Source organism: Lepidochelys kempii, chromosome 3, assembly GCF_965140285.1.
Source record: "Lepidochelys kempii isolate rLepKem1 chromosome 3, rLepKem1.hap1, whole genome shotgun sequence".
Lineage (NCBI taxonomy): Eukaryota > Metazoa > Chordata > Testudines > Cheloniidae > Lepidochelys > Lepidochelys kempii.
In genome coordinates, this window is record NC_136382.1 from 107,331,721 (window position 1) to 107,351,120 (window position 19,400).

Here is a 19,400-nt window from a genome sequence, read left to right on the forward strand (position 1 = left end):
CACGAACTCCTTCGCTCAGCTGCGCTCCGCTCCGCCAGCCGCCCCACGAACTCCTTCACTCAGCTCCACGGCCCACAAGCAGCTCCTGCCATCCACACACTGCTCCGTGTCGAACTGCTTCACCAGCCCTCCCGCAAACTGCTCCACAATATATCTTCAGGCTCCCCCACTACTTAACACAACACTCAGTGATTTCAGCTCTTAGGTGAATTCAGCTTATAGTAGGGGAGCCCCAGTGCTGGGGCACTGTCAGCCCAAAGTGAGCTCAGCAGCCTATAACTAGACTTCTAATGAAATCAAAATTAGCTCTGATATTCCACAGTGGAGAGAGGAGGAAGTGCAATCAGCATGTAAGGCCCTCACCAAGGGGCCCATGCCACCAAGTATTAATACTTGTCCCCAGCCTCTCTCCATTCACACAGTTTTGGAACCCATGACCCTTGCCTAGCGAGTGCTACTTAGATGATGGTGAATCCCTCCATCGTAACAAAAGGCCACGTACAGTTCCAAGCACAGTTCCCATAATCAGGGTAATAACAATTTATTCTTCCTGCCCCAATAACAGAGACACTGGGGATCCCACAGCAGCCAAAGTGACCATTTGGGCAGCTATGGTCTCATTCTAGGCGTGGTGGGTGTGCCTATGCAAATGAGATCTGCCCCTGAAGTTCTTTTCCACAACTTGCCACACCTCACCACCAGATGTCAGGGTGGAGCTCATCCTGACACTGCTTACACTTAAAAGCCAGGATCTGCCCCTAAAGATTAAAACAGCAATATTAGGAGGCATCGTGCGAAGAAATTTCCCCTTTCACGATGGTTCTGTTGAAAGCAATGACACAATCACAGCACTGAACAGAGATGGCAGTTAGGGGTAGATGTTTGGAGTTGTGTGTGGGTGTTTAGATACAAAATTTCCAATAACAAGTTAGTGATTTGTGCAGGTAACTTTTGCAAAAATGTGCCATTATTGTATTTCTTAATGGCTTCAGTTTACCCTATCAGTGCTTCTGCTGTGATCACAAATCCTCATCACCTCATTTATTAAGCTCACCTGGCTTCTAAACAGGGCATGTTTTGTGCACCATCAAGCCAAATTGATATATTTAATTATATAGCTTTAAAAAATGTGTATCCATATTGCAGCAATTCTTAAAACATGAAACCTCAACACTTTGCCTGGATTTTGTCGAGTGAGATGACTCATTATGCCTGGAAAGAAGATCTTGTAATTTTGTTATATTTTGCTGACATTAAGAAAATATTATGCTTTGCGTATATCAGGGACAGCCAAAATAGCAAACCCATTATTAGTGTGGGGTGGTGGCAAAGAGGTAAGATGCGTTACACACCCTTATAAAACACATTTGAGCATGTTTTCAAGCCCCATTTTTTTTTGTTTCAGAAAATCAGTTTTGGGAGAAAATGGAGCTGTGACTGACAGAAAGACAAGCCAGAAAACAGTGTTACGTTTAATCTACTCCTTCCATGTCAGCATCTCCTGTTTGCTGTGTGGGCTGCTCTGCTGGGGTGCCTTCAAATTTTTCAGCCTTTGGCACACATTCAGTGGACTTCAGAGCAAGACTCAGCTGCCCAGAGGGATTCCCTGCCTCTGGCTGAGGGGTGGGATGGGAAGGAGGCCCTGGATCTGTGAGACAAAGAGGACTGCATGCTTGAGGGTCAGCTGGCTCTGGATTACTGGTCTCACTGGAGACTGTGAGGGGATCCTGCACGTGATGGGTCACCATGAATGCTGCAGCTAGATTCTTCAGGACGTTCTCATCAATCATGGAGAGCTCTGCACTATCCTGTTCAGTAACGGAAGGACTTGCATCAGCCTCTTTTCCCAAGATGTCATCATTTCTATCCTCCTCATCCTCCTCTTCCTCGTTAGTGAATTTTGCTTCTTTTATTTTTTTGTACAGTTCATTCCTCTCTTCCTGCAGCGCTCTGCAAAGGTTCTCTAGCCTCTGGATTTTCAGCACGAAGCACTCGTACTCCTTAGCCCTCATTGCTTTCTGTGATCAAATCAAAATCAGGCAAAGGTGTAGAAAAATGGAGTTAATATTCACGAAGTTCACACACGTATGTTGCAGTTATAAAGATATAATTTGTTACATGCAACCTTTCTTCACTGCAAGGTAGCTGGAGTCCCCAGAGTAATCAGATGCAATTACAATCTTCCTAATTAAGTACTAATTCATCCCAGTTAACTGAAGTGTGTCACTTAAGTGGTAAATAAGGCATTCTGCAGGTCCTCTGCACTCAGCTGAATTTCACCGAGAGATATGAGGCATAGGCATAGCCATGAATAATCTCTAGTGATAGAAGGATGATAAAACATTCAGAATGTCAGTACAGATAAGCACCCAAAACCTGTATTGCTTATCTGGACTTCCTGGAACACTGTGTTGGAATTTTCCTGAGAACAGGCTGCCTCATATTTTCAATCCACCTTGTTTTTGGTTGGCTGGAAATTCTGTGAGAACAGCCTTTCTTGCAGCATTTTGTGGACATCTACATTTTCTGATTCTAGCTGGACGTAGAAGTCCACAAAAATGACAATACTGGAGGTTGCAGCGGGGACGTTATTCATTCTTTTTTCAAACCTCAGAAACTTAGTCCAGGTTACAATTAAGTTTGGGATGAAACTTTAGGTAACTTCTTATTTTATCTGAATCAGTTTCCACATCCCTACTAATTTTCTATGCAATTTCTCTATATAGGGAACATTTAAATCTATTGTGGTCCCCAGTGACTTCTATATTGGAAAATAAGCTGAATTAACCAAAGGTCTGACTTTAAAGTGCATTATTTAAAGCACATTAAAACCCCTGTGTGGACACTTTCTTTCAGAAGTCAAGTGGCCTTAATCTAAAGTGAACTAAAGCCACTTCACTTCTGAATGAGAACATCCATATGGGGGTTTAATGCACTTTAAATTCACCCTTTTAGTCAATTAGGCTTAACTTCCCGTGTGGACAAGCTGTTAGTGTATGCACAGAGCCAGGCCCAGTAATATCTTGGTCTCCATAGTTAAGATGTTTTTTCCAAGATCTGACTTTATCAACATATACTAGGAAAAAGGGCCCTGATCCAGAGACCATCAATATCAATGGGAGTTTTCCCATTGATTTTAGTGGGCTTTGGATCAGCCCCTAATTAACTTGAAAATATGAAAAAAATTGTGAAGTAGGTTTCTCACCTCTTCAATCATGTCCAATAGAGCTTTATTACAGTTCTCAAACCTGGCTTTCCATGTAGCTGTATCCTTTTCCAGCTTCTTCATCTTCTTTGTCATCTACAGAAGCAGGAAGAGAATCACAGCAGGTATCCCAAATGTTATTTGAAGTTAGAACAGCATTTTAGTTATCTTTTCTTAAACCTCTACTTATAGCTCTGTTACCAGTAACTACAATAAAAATTAATACAGCATTGTCAAAGAATGATGGCTGACTAACATATAGCGAGAGACTTGTTTAATTTCAACTCCCCAAGCGTTAAACTTTGACACAAGTGAATACCCTCTGCCATTCACACCCACGTGCTTCAAAATAGGAAAAATATATTACATGGTTAAAAATGATTATACATGTTAAAAATAGTTAAGGCTGTGAGGAAGGAAAGTTAATATTTCCCAAAGGAAATCTACATGAAGAAAAGAGATATCCTGGTGCCACAGCCTACACAAAATGGTTACTCCAATAGTAATGGCCAATTTCTAAACTGATCACTCAATTCTCTCTCACTTTCTGCTGCAAAGATTACAGTCTTACTAGTGTTTTAATGTGAACAATTACAAACACTTGATAGGGAGACTTCTGATTTCCTTAGGGCCCAATCCTCTGAGAAAGCTGGGGGGGGGCGGGGGCTGTTCTGGATTTGATTCTGACAAATAGGGAGGAACTGGTTGAGAATTTGAAAGTGGAAGGCAACTTGGGTGAAAGTGATCATGAAATGGTGGAGTTCATGATTCTAAGGAATGGTAGGAAGGAGAACAGCACAATAAAGACAATGGATTTCAAGAAGTCAGACTTCAGCAAACTCAAGGAGTTGGTAGGTAAAATCCTATGGGAAACAAGTCTAAGGGAAAAAACAATTGAAGACAATTGGCAGTTTTTCAAAGAGATGTTATTAAGGGCACAAGAGCAAACTATCCTACTGCATAGGAAAGATAGAAGTATGGCAAGAGACCACCCTGGCTTAACCAGGAGATTTTCAATGATCTAAAACTCCAAAAAGAGTCCTACAAAAAGTGGAAACTTGGTCAAATTACAAAAGATGAATATAAACAAATAACACAAGTATGTAGGGACAAAATTAGAAAAGCCAAGGCACAAAATGAGAGCAAACTAGCTAGGGACATAAAAAGAAACAAGAAAACATTCTACAAATACATTAAAAACAAGAGGAAGACCAAGGACAGAGTAGGCCTGTTACTCAATGAAGGGGGAAAGACAATAACAGAAAATGGGGAAATGGCAGAGGTGCTTAATGACTCTTTGTTTCTGTTTTCACCAAGAAGGTTGGTGGCAATTGGATGTCTAACATAGTGAATGCCAGTGAAAATGAGGTAGGATCAGAGTCTAAAATAGGGAAAGAACAAGTCAAAAATTACTCAGACAAGTTAGATGTCTTCAAATCACCAGGGCCTGATTAAATGCATCCTAGACTACTACAAGGAGCTGACTGAGGAGATATATGAGCCATTAGGAATTATCTTTGAAAAGTTTTGGAAGATGGGAGACATTCAAAAAAGCTGGAAAAGGGCAAATATAGTGCCCATCTAGAAAAGGGGAAATAAGGACAACCCGGGGAATTACAGACCAGTCATCTTAACTTCTGTACCCAGAAAGATAATGGTGCAAATAATTAAGCAATCAATTTGCAAACACCTAGAAGATAATAAGGTGATAAATAATAGTCAGTATGGATTTGTCAAGAACAAATCATGTCAAATCAACCTGATCGCTTTCTTTGACAGGGTAACAAGTCTTGTGGATAGGGGAGAAGTGGCAGATTTCAGAAAAGATGTGGACAAATTGGAGAAAGTCCAGAGAAGAGCAACAAAAAATGATTAAAGGTCTAGAAAACATGACCTATGAGGGAAGATTGAAAAAATTGGATTTGTTTAGTCTGGAGAAGAGAAGACTGAGAGGGGACATGATAACCATTTCCCAGTACATAAAAGGTTGTTACAAGGAGGAGGGAGAAAAATTGTTCTTCTTAGCCTCTGAGGATAGGACAAGAAGCAATAGGCTTAAATTGCAGCAAGGGAGGTTTAGGCTGGACATTAGGAAAAACTTCCTAACTGTCAGGGTGATTAAGCACTGGAATAAATTGCCTAGGGAGGTTGTGGAATCTCCATAATTGGGGATTTTTAAGAGCAGGTTGGACAAACACCTGCCAGGGATGGTCTAGGTAATACCTAGTCCTGCCTTGAGTGCAGGGGACTGGACTAGATAACCTCTCGAGGTCCCTTCCAGTCCTATGATTCTATGAAGTACTGAGTGCTGCAAGCTCTCCCTGAAGTCACTTGTCACCTCTTGGGGTGACTGAAATACTTACAGAAGCAAAGCCCCTCTTGGTTGCATTACTAAATTCAGAGTGAATTTTCTGGCATTTGGCAGGGATTCCTTCTCCCTCCTTATCAGTCTAAGGCTAGGTCTACAGTACGAAATTATTTCAAAATTATTCTATTCGAATTTTCGGAAGCGATTTTATACATTTGGTCTTGTGTGTCCCCACTATAGCGCGTAAATTCGGCGGAGTGCGTCCACGGTACCGAGGCTAGCATCGAATGTCGGAGTGGTGCACTGTGGGTAGCTATCACACAGTTCCCGCAGTCCCCGCAGCCCATTGGAATTCTGGGTTAAGCTCCCAGTGCATGATGGGGCAAAAACATTCTCGCGAGTGTTTCTGGGTGTGTGTCGGCAGTCGCTTCTCCCGCCATGAAAGCTACGGCAGACAATCGTTTCTCGCCTTTTTGGTGTGCAGATGCCATACTGCTTTCAGCAGACGGTGCAGTATGGTGCACTGCTTCTTTCCTGGTACTCTGAAACCACCTCACATTTCCTCTCATCTTTCTATGTAATCTCTATAAGTATCTGCTCTTTCTCTTCCTCATCGACCGCTTCCACTGCCAACTCTGCTCGGCCATCATGAACTGAACAGCACAGCTTCCGCTGCCAACTCTGCTCTCCCGCTTTTGTCATGCTACCAAGCTTCTCCATGTTGTCTGTCCTGGGCTCCCGCCTCCGTGAAAGCTACGGAAGACAACCATTTCCCACCTTTTTTCGGCGATCGTGAACTGAACAGCACCTCTTCTGCTGCCACTCTGCTCTCCTACGTTTTGTGCCCTTTTTCCAGGATTACCCATGCAGGAGCCATAGTGCGGCAAGCATGGAGCCTGCTCAGATCTCCGCTGCAGTTTTGACCATTGTAAATACCTTGCGCATTATCCAGCAGTATGTGTAGTACCTGCAAAACCGGGCGAGGAAGTGACGACAGCGTGATTACGATAGTAATGAGGAGATGGACACAGACGTTCCTAGAAGCACGGCATGTGGCGATTGGGAGATCATGGTGGTGTTGGGCCAGGTTCATGCCATGGAACGCCAATTCTGGCCGCTGCAAACAAGCACAGATTGGTGGGACCGCATAGTGTTGCAGGTATGGGATGATTCCCAGTGGCTGCGAAACTTTCATATGCGTAGGGCCACTTTCATGGAACTTTGTGACTCGCTGTCCCCTGCCCTGAAGCACAAAGACACCAAAATGAGGGCAGACCTCACAGTTGAGAAGCAAGTGGCCACAGCCCTGTGGAAGCTTGCAATGCCCGACAGCTACCAGTCAGTCGGGAATCAATTTAGAGTGAGCAAATCTACTGTGGGGGCTGCTGTGCTGCAAGCACAAACACAATCATTAACCAGCTGCTATCAAGGGTAGTGACTTTGGGAAATGTGCAGACCATTGTGGATGGCTTTAATGTGCTCAGGTTCCCTAACTGTGGTGGGACAATAGACGGAACGCATATCCCTATCTTGGCCCCGAATCACCGGGGCGGCCAGTATGTAAACCGCCAGCGGTACTTTTCCATGGTGCTGCAAGCACTGGTGGATCACAAGGGACATTTCACTGACATCAACGTGGGATGGCCAGGAAAGGTGCATGACGCTCACATCTTCAGGAACTCTGGTCTGTTTGAACAGCTGCAGGAAGGGACTTACTTCCCAGACCAGAAAATTACTGGTGGGGATGTTGAAATGCCTATAGTTTTCCTCGGGGACTCAGCCTACCCCTTAATGTCATGGCTCATGAAGCCGTACACAGGCACCCTGGACAGTAGTAAGGAGCAGTTCAACTATAGGCTGAGCAAGTGCAGAATGGTGGTAGAATGTGCTTTTGGACATTTGAAAGCTCGCTGGTGCAGTTTAGTGACTCAGTTAGATCTCAGCACAACCAATATTCCAATTGTAATGGCTGCTTCTTGTGTGCTCCACAATATCTGTGAGACTAAGGGGGAGATGTTTATGGCGGGGTGGGAGGTTGAGGCAACTCGTCTGGTGGCCAATTTCGCACAGCCAGACAACAAAGCTATTAGAAGAGTGCAGCAGGGTGTGCTGCGCATCAGAGAAGCTTTGAAAGCCAGTTTCATGACTGGCCAGGGTACGGTGTGACAGTTGTGTTTGTTTCTCTTGAAGTTACCCACCCCCATATATATATGAAAGGAAATAAAGTCACAATTGTTTAAAAACCATTCTTTATTATTTGTTGCACAATACATTGAGAGAAATCAGAAGGTAGACTGGGGGGGAGGGGTGGAGAGGGTGGAGGAGGAGGGAAGGACAAGTCCAGAAACCAAATCAAAATTTCAGATATACCAGCTTTCTGCTGCTTGTGCAATCCTCTGGGGTTGAGTGTGTGGGTCTCTGTAGCCTCCCCTGCCATGTTCTTGGGCATCTGGGTGAGGAGGCTATGGAACTTGGGGAGGAGGGAGGGCGGTTATACAGGGGCTGCAGTGGCGGTCCATGGTATTGCTGCCTTTCCAGCATAGATCCACCATACAGCGGACCATGTCAGTTTGCTCCCCCATGAGCTTGACCATAGCATCCTGCCTGCTCTCATCACGTGCGTCCCTCCTCTCTTCGTGTTCATTTAACGCTTTACGGGACTCCACAGTTGTTTGCCTCTACACATTCAGCTGGACCCTATTATTGCTGGAGGACTGCATGAGCTCAGCGAACATGTCGTCCCGAGTTAGTTTTTTCCACCTTCTAATCTGGACCAGCCTCTGGGATGGAGTAGATAGGGGCGTTGAAACATTTGCACCTGCGGGAGGAGAAAAAGGGAGGGTAGTATTCTAAAAGATACATTTTAGAGAACAAAGGGGACACTTTCTCAGTGAAACAGGCAATTCATAGTACACAGCACATGTTCTTTCTGTACAAGGTCACATTTTGCCTCTTCTACTGAAGTGCCTGCCACTTTGGTGTGAGTAAGCCATCACATGTGGCCCGGCAACAGAATTCAGCTTGCCGGCAGCCATGGTAAGCCCTAGGGGCATGCGGGGTTCTGCTTCTTCCGCATTCATTTCAATGCTTTCAAACTGCCAGGCCCCCTTTCCCATAGCAAGCAATGCCTGGTGGGTTTGCCATAGAAAAGGAGGGCCTGCGGGCTCTCTGGGATGATCGCTTCACACACCACCCCTGCCCCCCCCACACCCACCGTGTGGCTCCGATGAGGCTCTGAGCAGGGATGAGCCCTTTAAACTAAAGGCGAACAGCCCAGCGTGGCTGGGTTTCCCGCCACCCCCCACTGCGTGGCTCCGATCAGGCTCTTACTCACCAGAAGTGCCTTCTCCAGGGTCATGGTCCGTGAGCCCACATTGGGAGTGGGGGAGGCTATTGGGTCCAGCGTTAAGAATAGTTCCTGGCTAGGGGGGAAATGGATTCCCCACTTGCTGCCTGTGCACTGTCCTCCTCCTCCTCTTCCTCCTCTTCATCCTCCAATAATTCCTCCTCCTTGCTCCGTGTCACTCCCCCCTTCCTTGCAGGTGTTCATGAAGAGTGGTGGGGTAGTGGTGGCGTCACCCCCCATAATTGCATGCAGCTCACGGTAGAAGCGGCATGTATGGGGCTGTGACTCAGAGTGCCCGTTCACCTCCCTGGCTTTTTGGTACGTTTGGCTGAGCTCCTTGATTTTTGTATGACTTTGCTCTGTGTCCTTGGAGTAACGTCTTTCCGTCATGGCCCTGGAGACTTTAGCGTACGTATTTGTGTTTCTTTTTTTGGAACCTAGTTCTGCCATAACAGATTCGTCTCCCCAACATGCGATGAGATCCAGTACCTCCCATTTGGACCATGCTGGAGCTCATCTGCGAATCCGGGACTGTGTGGCCTCTTGTGATGGTGGACTCTGCATGGTTGCCTGCGGTGGTGGACTGTGCTGATGGTGACCTGTGCTGATGGTGACCAAACAGGAAATGAAATTCAAAAGTTCCCGGGGCTTTTACTGCTCACCTGGTTAGTGCATCGGAGTTGAGAGTGTTGTCCAGAGTGGTCACAAGGGAGCATTCTGGGATAGCTCCCGGAGGCCAATAACATCAAATTGCATCCACAGTACCTGTAACCCGGAACTGCGATCTCAATTTTAGCACTACTCCACTTGCCGAGGTGGAGTACAGAAATTGGATTAAAGAGCCCTTTAAATCGAAAAAACCAGTTTGGTCGTGTGGACGGAATCAGTTTTATTTCGAATTAACTCGGCTAATTCTGAAATAACCGCGTACTGTAGACCAGGCCTAAGATTTCCCCACTTGAGGTCCTGCTCAGGACTAGACTGTGCTTCCCCTGAACAGGAGAGGAGAAGGAATGGGGATTCTTTCCCTTTGTGCACTCCTGCACTGGGTCCAGACACAAAATCCTGAGCACGCTCCTGCCTCCCCCTGGAGTGCAAACCATCACAAAAGGGGCACAAGGAAGAAGTGGGGCCATGCCCTTACCCTTTGCCCAGACTGTGGAGTTGGCTGGCTATGCTAAGGGGAGCAGGTGCAGTATGTGTCTCCTGAGGCACAACTCCTAGTGGAACACCTTCTGGGATGATCACCTCTGCAGTGTCCTCAGTACAGGCCAATAGCAAAATTCCACAATCTTCCCTTCAGTCTTTACTCAGACCTCACGCCCTCTGAAGACAATTAGAGCTCTTTTCAATTAGGAATTCAGAATTTTGAGCCCCTGGAACATGAAAATTATGGGCTAGATTCTCTCTTGTGTTGCACTTTGTGCAGTCATTTAAACCACCAGTGCAAAGTGGGGGGACAACTCTGACTAGATAGCATTTTAAACTCCTTTGGCAGTGGGGTAAATGGCTGCATGAAGTGCAGGGCAACAGTGAATTGTGCCTTAAATATTTATACCAACACTAAACGTTTTATGCCAATTCATAAATGGTATTGAATGGCCATATGAGCCATCAGGTTAGATTGTAAGCAGTTCATTGATTATACTTCCTTTTTCTTTCACATACTTGTTATTTCTTTGCTGGAGAAGAGAGTGGAAGCTTTAACTTCCAGTGCTAAGACACAAGGGGCCAGATTCCAAACTTGTATAAACTAGTGTAAGTCTATTACATCAGCTGAAGAGCTGGTCCCATAAGTTTCTGTGGAGAGGAGATTGTGGGTCTCTTTTTCTATTAGACGTTATATCAGTTGACAGAAATCAGAAACGTACACAAAGTATCAAAACAATATTGCAATATATTTGGTCTTCCTGAGCCCTATCTCACATCCCACTCAAACTTGGACAAGTTTGTTTCACCCAAGCGTACAGAAATTTTCCAAATCAAAGATAAATGATCACAAAGGAGAACCATGTGTATCAAAATGGAAAGTGTCAGATTTTTAGAAATGATACATGCTACTCACTTTTTCCATCTCCTGTTTGAAACTGGCGAACACCTCATTGCTTTTTGTCAGTGTTTTCTGAAATTCTTCAAACCTTTCAGAATAGAGGGTGAGCTACGTACACAGGAACAAACAGATCAGTTTCAGAAGCTCCATGTGGGCAAATTGAATGAACACACACCTTGTTTTAATGCTAATTAAATGAAAAGGGAATAAATATGATTCAATAATAATCCTTTTGTGCGTGTAGAGCAGCTTTCAAAGCATCACATTAGTGAACTTAGCCTCACTACACCCTGATGAGGCTGGGAACTATATTATCCTTATATTAGAGAGGAATAAAATGAAGAAGAGCAGAAAGATTGAGGCCAATATTTTCAAAAGTATGTGGGAGCTGTGGGTGCTCAGCATTCTGAATATCAGGCTCAAGGTGGCATGTGGGTACCCAAAAATTGGAAGAATGTCAAATAAGTAGAGACTTGAAAAATTTTGACCTATGTGGCTTTCCTAAGGTCCCACAGGCAGAGAGCAGTAAAGCCTCGTAAACAACCCAAGGGCTCAGAGTCCTAGCTGCAATGCCTTCCAAAATGCCAAGTGTGGCCTGGGCAGTTTAAGAAGCATTTGTAACAAAGGCATAGTAGATCCGTCTTAGTGGGAGCTTCAGCTGGCAGTGGCTTATCCCAAAGTGACACATTTCCTGCCCATTTCCATCTTGACCTTCCCTTCCTTTATCAGTCTTCCCTATTTTTATCTGTGTGTTTGTGTCTCCTCCTTCACTCTCCTCCATTTATCTCACCTTCTATCCTCTCTCCCAATTCTTGCTTCTTTTTCTCTCACTTCACTTTTCCTATTTTTAAATCTTTTCCCTTTCTCTCTTTCCTTTTTCGTTTATTCCGAGTCTTGTTTCTTTTCCTTCTCACTTTGTGCTCTTTTTATTTATTTCCTCTCTCCTCCCTACACCTTTATGTTCTCTGGTTGCTTTGCCCTTTCCTGCACCCTCTAGCTGGCCTCTTCTCACTACTCAACTCCCTGACCCCACCTGCTGAGCCACTTCACAGGGAAGCAGCAGAGTGAACTGAGAAGGAATCTAGTCAGCTTTATTTTCTGGCTTGTACCTGGAGTGGAGCAGCAGGTAGGGCCAGCAAAAGCAGAGTAGCAAGGGTCTCTTGTCAATTTCACTTTGCTGTTCACACATGAGGCAGTGCAACAAAGCAGGAGAAAAGTGCTATTACAGTGTGCCAGTGTAACCTTTGGTCGGGCTAGAGTTCACTTCATTACCCTTCGCCAGTTCCTAAAAAAACCCAACTCCCACGGAAGAGTAGCTGGAGACCAGGAAGAAAAGGAGGACTTGTGGCACCTTAGAGACTAACCAATTTATTTGAGCATAAGCTTTCGTGAGCTACAGCTAGCTCACGAAAGCTTATGCTCAAATAAATTGGTTAGTCTCTAAGGTGCCACAAGTCCTCCTTTTCTTTTTGCAGATACAGACTAACACGGCTGTTACTTGGAGACCAGGAGTTCAGTCTCTAAGGATTTTCAGCAAGGATGCACAGGGTCAACCTCCCCACACTGAAGTCCCAAAAGGAACTAAATAAATGAGTTTAATTAAATAACTTTATAAAATCTTATGATAAAGAAACAAATAATCTAATTTTTACAACATGACACGGCTATTTTATCATCCACAGACATTACCTTCACAGTTATACATAAACATAAATAAAGAAAACAAATTAAAATCTGAACAGTTCAGTCCCCACAGAAATACAGTGAGAAGAAACTGAAAGTTCCCAAAAGCTTAGGTTTTGTTCACCTAAGTCTCAGTTAGAGTCTTTGATCACAAAGTCTATACAGTCTGCTGAGTCTAAAACAACATCTTCCCTCCACTTGCTTGTAGGAATCTTCAGTTGGAATCTATGCAGACTCTTCCTCTGCTGAAATCACACTAGCCACTCAGCTGACTGATTAGCCAATAACTCAGTTAAGTGTCTAGATTGAGCTTGAGTGTATAGATTAATTTAAGCATGTGAGTAGTCCCATTAAAACCAGAGCCTCAACCCCCAAGTAAGGCAGTCTGAGAGAGGCTTGAATGGATTCCTTTATTACTATTTTTACCATTTGAAATGCATGTTTAATATATTCTCTCCTGTTCAATTTCATTAAACTGGCTAGTGAGGTCTGGCTGATACACAAAACTCTTTCTAGCTGAACATAAAGACTTAATTAAAAACACTCAAAGAAAATTGGGGACTGACTCCTCAGGAAGCCTGTGAGGTTTGATTGGAGAACCTATCAAATTGATGTCCATAAACAGTAGGTGCAGAATAAGTTTATTTAATATTTTTCAATTTCTTCCCTGCTTATTTTAACCTTTGAAAAACTGCATAAAGGACCATATCCTTCTCACCTTGTTGGCCGTTGGCTAGACTGTCACAGCTCTTACTTGGCTGCATAGGGATGTTAGGTCACCATACTTGGATTGTGAGTCTGCCTTCCGGGGTAGACCCGGATCCACACACCCAGTACTATGCAATGTGAGCAATTGGGCAGGGAGGAGGTGTGGAGTGGGAGGAGCCCTGGCTTTGTTTCCCCTTCCTCGCAGGCCAGAATAGTTGGCAGAGTGCAGAGCAGGAGATATGCTACTCTATGAAAAGGGATAAATAACTTATTCCTCATCCAGTGGGCGTGAATTTTGACGGTCTGAGTCATAGCGCCATCCCTGGGCTGCGCCTGAGAAGATGTTGCCCTTTACTGTGGGCAGAGTATAAAATTACATTCTAGCCCATAAGTAACCCCAAAGTTGCTGAGGCTCTGTCTACAATAGTCATTTTTCCATAAAACTTCCCCCCATAGCTATAGCCTGTGCAATTTGCCTGATGATTATAACAATGGAAGCACCAGTGCAGATGAGGTACGGAGCCATTGTTAGGGTTTTCACCACTGTGTTTGGCAGACCTGCTCTGAGCTCTCCAGGGATCTCCAGGAAGTGCTCTGAGGACCACCAGCATTTAAGAGTGAATTCTCTCTGGGCTATAGAGTACTAGAGGCTGGTTTAAAAATTCTACTAAATGGAGGTAATTCTCATTTAAATCCTAAAAGAAGATCATTCTCTATGAATATTTCCATTAGGTATTTCCATAAGGCTAGGAAAATCTATCAATGTTTTCTCTTTTTGGTATACACATCCTATGTCCCCTTTTAATTGCTTACCCACATTTCAGGTCTGGTATTGTGCCACTCTGTGATGGAGTAACTGTTGTATGTTTTTCTATTAGTTGTATGTTACTTGGCTGCCATTGCATTTTGCTCCAGCCTTATCTGTGTGATAGTTTATGTAATACATTCCATTTTAATGTATTTTTCAAACACTGTTTTATGCCCTGTTGAGCAGAAAGCACAAAAGGCTCATTTGTACAAGCACTCTGTGTTTGGAACTGCCATGGAAGTTAATGAGAATTCTGATTCAGGCCCGATTCCAGAAAAGCACTTAAGGACGTGCTTAACAACTGACTTCACTGCAACTCATGTGCTTAAAGTTAAGTATGTGCTTCAGTGCTTTGCTGGACTGGAGCTTCAGAGGCGTGTAGGTCTGGGCTGAGGAAGAGTTATGGTGAGTATACTGGTATGGGCATCCAACATTATTACAGCACAGAGCTTTGCGGCTCAGTATTGTATGCACATGCAAACACTTCAGTGTGGTGCTCTGTTTTACTACGTGCTTGAATATAGCCTGATTCCATTACTACAGTGTCTTAATGATTCAGGATAGGCTTAGGGGGCATGCATACAAAGCTTCTGGAATACTTTACCTGGAATGTGGCACGTGGGCTAAAAATGGGCACACAAAGGCACACCATGCAATGAACTTCACCTGGGCCTGTAGTACAGTCTCCTGTTCCTTCAACATTTTTGCCTGGAGCTTCCATTCTGCAGCTTGAGTCAGCAGCTGTGTTTAGAGAAACAGAGAGAAAATTGTTATATCTGTGCCTTAGCAATGATAAATCCTGGCATTCCAACTACTTTATATTAGTATCTTTGGAAATAGCTGGTATAAATTCCATCCATGTGCTGCACAAAGAATCTATCTAGATTGGGGCCATTAGCATGAGTTTGAAAATTATGGGGTGGGGGTTCAGTGAAAAAAAACCGGGGATTTCAAAAATAGTTGGAGTAGAAGCTCCTATATGTTGTATACAACATGGCTGTACAGCACCTAAGAAAATATATCTACATATACTTTACTCAGCCAGTTGGGTAAAATCTTAGCCCCACTGAAGTCAATGGCAAAACTCCCATTGACTTTAATGGAGACAGGATTTCAGTGTTTAGATAATTTTGGCTAGGATCCCAAGTTCTGACCAAGGTCAATTTAATAGGTGGTGATAGATACATATATAATCCAAGGGATCCTATGGAAGGCCATGCAGCATGAAGAGATGGTGTGGATAACTCTTAGTTAGGTGGGCCCTAATTTCTGAGTCACTTTCTTGAGGAAGTATGTAGATAACATATGTGAAGAATACTTAATTATGTTAACATTTGCAGGCTGCGCTGGATTTTCAAGTCCAGGTCTCCCTTTTTGGCACTTACATGGTGGCTTCTTGAGGAATTACAGGTTGGTTGGGTCTAATGGTTTGAAACAAAACTTTGAAAAGCCTCAGGGCCATTTGGTGTCTAGGCTAGTCATTAATTCCCAAAACTGCCTGTGCTTTGATCTTTATTTCTTAAATGTTCATAAGGGTCACCTTGATAGACATCCTGGCTAGGATGATGAAGAGACCCAAGGTCAGACCCGTATGTCCTCTGCTACAACAAAACAGAGTTAAAATGAGGCAGAAAAAGTAGTATTTTTGGACAATAATGAAATCCTTCCAACATATTATCACACTGCACTATTTCTGTAGCTTGTAAAATCCAGGAGTTAATAAACTTTTCTGTAACATAAGCAAACCACAGATTGGCTACACAGATTAATGTGCAGTTTTAGGCAGCCCAAGATAATCTGCAAAAAACAAACTGGGAGAAACTGAATCATAAAAATTAGTATTTGTATTGATAAAATGTGAAGTGATAATAAGGGCGGACTCAACTTGGAGACCAATTCATAATAAAAATATCGAATGCAATATTTAGAAAAATTATGATGTGATTGTTTGGTATTTGTGTTATGGTAGAGGCCCCAGTCAGGACCAGGCAGGCCCCATTGTGGTATGCATTATAAACACAGAGTAAGGGACAGTCCCTGCACCTAACAGTTTACAATTTGTTTTAAGGCAAGGTGTAACGAAGTATTATAGGCTAGATTTTCAAATCAGGCTCTCCTTTTGGCACCCACAGAATTGCAAATTCACGTAAACTAGATGTTCAAGTACCTGACTGTGCCTTCAAATCAAGCACTTAGAAGTCTAGTAGGCCTACATTGCACCCGTATTTAATTGCAGATCCAATAATACATGGCACATTGGGATGTCAAAGCAACACCCTCCAAATGTAGGACGGTGAAGAAAATCTACCTTAGGCCATTGAAGCCGTGTGCTAACACATCCTCAGGTTGTGCTAACAGTTAAAGAAGCACACGTAGTACTAAATGTTACATTTTTACTAGAGAATCACACTCTTCATTGCTTCTGTAGGCCAAGCTGTACAGCCCACGAGAGAGAGCAGTGTATGAAGGGGCTGCCTATGACATGTCAGCATCAGCAGGGGCCGCCAGGGCGATTCCGCCATCTGCAGCCCCAAGTGGGCACTTGGTGGGCCTGATTTTCCTCTCACAGCAGAAATCGAGCTTTTCCACTTTCACCAAGATGATTAGGGCTCTGCCCATTGATACCTAGAACACTTCTGGGTATTTTAGAATTGATCGGACGCAGTGTTCAAAAGTTATTGTGTTACAGACAAACTCCAGTGAGCTGAGTGTGGGGCCTTGCAGGCTCAGTCAATTAGACAATTCATTTTTATTAGGTGACTAACTTGTTTTCTCAATCGGTACTTATATTAATCCTGGCCCTGCTGCCTGACCTCAATATCGGGGCTGGGTGCTCTGGATCTTTGGGAGAAGTTAGAGGAGGAGGAATAGACTGGAGAAACCTGCTTCACAATACTGCATGCAGTGCAGTGCCATGTTTGCTTGAAGGGTTTGTTTTCAGGGTTTGTTTAATGTTCAGTGAGTAGGTTCCTAAGAAGCAAGAGCACATTTTAAAAACATCACTGCACAAATGTCCCTCCTTGTATGTTTTTGTAGATCTCGCAGCGCTTGCTGAGGGAGGTAAAGAGGTTTTGTGCTGGGGCAAGTAAACCATGTATGGTGTTGAAGTTAAGACAAAAAAGTACAATTAAAAGACTAATTGGATAACTATAAGAATAAAAACACTTTATTAAAAAACAGCTTGAAAAAGCTAAAAACTTAAGGCAAAACTGATGGGGAGAGCTCTGTAAAATGGTACATAGAGAGTTGTAAGACAATTCTGTCCCTGAAAGACTTTTCCAGCAAGTGCTTTCTGTGATTGAAGTTTGCCCTTCTGTACTACTGAGCTCATCCTAAGAGGGCTGGATCATAAATGTCTTAATTACATATATTTTAATAGCATGGTGCCTTGAACTCAGTAGTGTGCAATATGATTCAGGTGGAGGACAAGTATAGTCCTGCAGTCTGGATACAAGACTGTGAATGATGAATTCCAGTGTACCAATCCTACTCTGACACTGACTCATCGCATGGCTTGAGTCACTCACTCATAGGCACCGGCTTCCTCTGGACGGGTGTGTGGGTGTGTGTGTGTGCTCATACCCCCGCTCCACCCCAGACCGCACCCCCACCTGACCCTTTTCCCCAAACCCCCACCCCCGACCCACGTCTTCCCGCCCCCACTCCGAACCAGGCCCCGCCCCCACCCCATCCCTTCCCCCAAACTCCCACCCCCGCCCACCTCTTTCCTGCCCAGTTCCGCCCCCTCCTGCCAGCGTGCCCCATCCCCACTCTTTCCCCTCCCTCCCAGAGTCTCCAGCACTCCACGAAACAGCTGATCGCGGTGGGCGGTAGGCGCTGGGAGGAAGGGGAAGGCGCTGATTGGCGGGGCAGCAGCTGGACAGGAGGTGCTGGAGGGGGAGGGGAGAGCTGACTGCTCATGGGTGCTGTGATACAGGAGGGCCAGGGAGCAGTGGGAGAGTGCTAGATATATAAGCTCAAGACCAATTAAGGCATGGTTCCCTGTAGACTAGGGAAGGTGGCCACAGGTTAATTGGAGCACCTGCAGTCAAGTAAGGCCCTGTTAGGAACCTAATAAACCCCCCTGCATCTGGCAGACAGAGGAGGAGGAGGAAGGACTGGAGCTTGGAGGTGCGTTGAGAGATTTTGAAAACCTGAGGATTGGAGTAAGGGAGACCCTGCCCAGCAGGACAGGGAGACTCCCTTCTCCCCAGCATCTAAGGACCGAGGGTAACCCCACCTAAGGGGGATGAGGGTAAGAAACCCACAGGGGTTGAGAGGGGCTGGGACTCATAGCAAACCCAGACCCCTCCCCCGCTTCCCTCCTCTACCACCTTCCCGGGCTAGTAGCAGAGACTTCGGCACCCAAGAGCAGGGCAAAGGTGGCATCTTAGCTCCCCAACAAGAAAAGCGCAGGGCCCACCAGACTAAAATCAGCCATCTTGCCACAGTGCTAAACACCTACTAATTTCTTTCCATGGGTACTCCAGCCCTGGAGTACCCATGGAGTCAGTGCGTATACAGTCACTTAACTTCTTTGACTGAGTTTGGGCTGTATTATTACCAAGTTGTAATAATCCATACTTGCCTACCTCAAAGGCAGGCTGCGAGCATTAATTCAGTTAATGTTCATAAGACTATTTAAGCATAAGTATGTATTATTATATCCCATTCCCATATGATTTTATAGCTAATTGAACCAGTTATTGACCTTACTCTTTCATAGGTGCTAGTTGTTCCGGAGAATTGCAAAGAAAATTCCCCTCTCCAGAAAACCATGTACAAAGAATGTTGATTTTTCACTACTTCATGAAAAAATGGAAATAACAGAAATAGGTCCATATAGCCTGGCTAAAATACTTTTGGAGAAGGATTTTGTAGACAGAGTCAGCAAAGGTGACAACTCTAGCCCCCACATTCTGAGAGGGACAGCACTTCTAGGGGTTCCACTTTCAGCACCTGTTGATTTGATTACTGGATGATACACTCAAAACTCCTTCCTTGGCCTCTCTGTTAGCCACTGCCCGCACCCTCTACTGAAGACACCCTCTACTGGAGACACCCTCTACCAGCTGGGCCCAACTGGAATTCAGGCACATTCAGTGGGGTCATCAGAGCCCATGGGGAAATGTCATTGGCAGGCATTGATGGAGATTGGTGCTTTAGGACTGGTAGCATGATCTGGCCCCATGACTGATGAATTAGCCATGCACTAAGAAAAGGTGGCAATCTGGCAGTTCTGGAGGCTGCATTCCTGAATCTACAGTACAGGCACACCAAAGTTTCCCTCAC

General features: G+C 44.5%; 1 protein-coding gene across 1 annotated transcript in view; it reads right to left on the reverse strand.

Moving 5' to 3' along the window:
* Nucleotides 1-1,472: 1,472 nt before the first annotated feature.
* TXLNB (taxilin beta) overlaps nucleotides 1,473-19,400 on the reverse strand; it is a 53,809-nt gene continuing 35,881 nt past the window's right edge. Inside the window, exons 6-9 of the mRNA XM_073335218.1 lie at nucleotides 14,775-14,849; nucleotides 10,925-11,017; nucleotides 3,206-3,301; nucleotides 1,473-2,018 (exon numbers count right to left, since the gene is read on the reverse strand). Coding sequence (XP_073191319.1) covers nucleotides 1,473-2,018; nucleotides 3,206-3,301; nucleotides 10,925-11,017; nucleotides 14,775-14,849 — 810 coding nt within the window. The remainder of the gene's footprint in view (nucleotides 2,019-3,205; nucleotides 3,302-10,924; nucleotides 11,018-14,774; nucleotides 14,850-19,400) is intronic.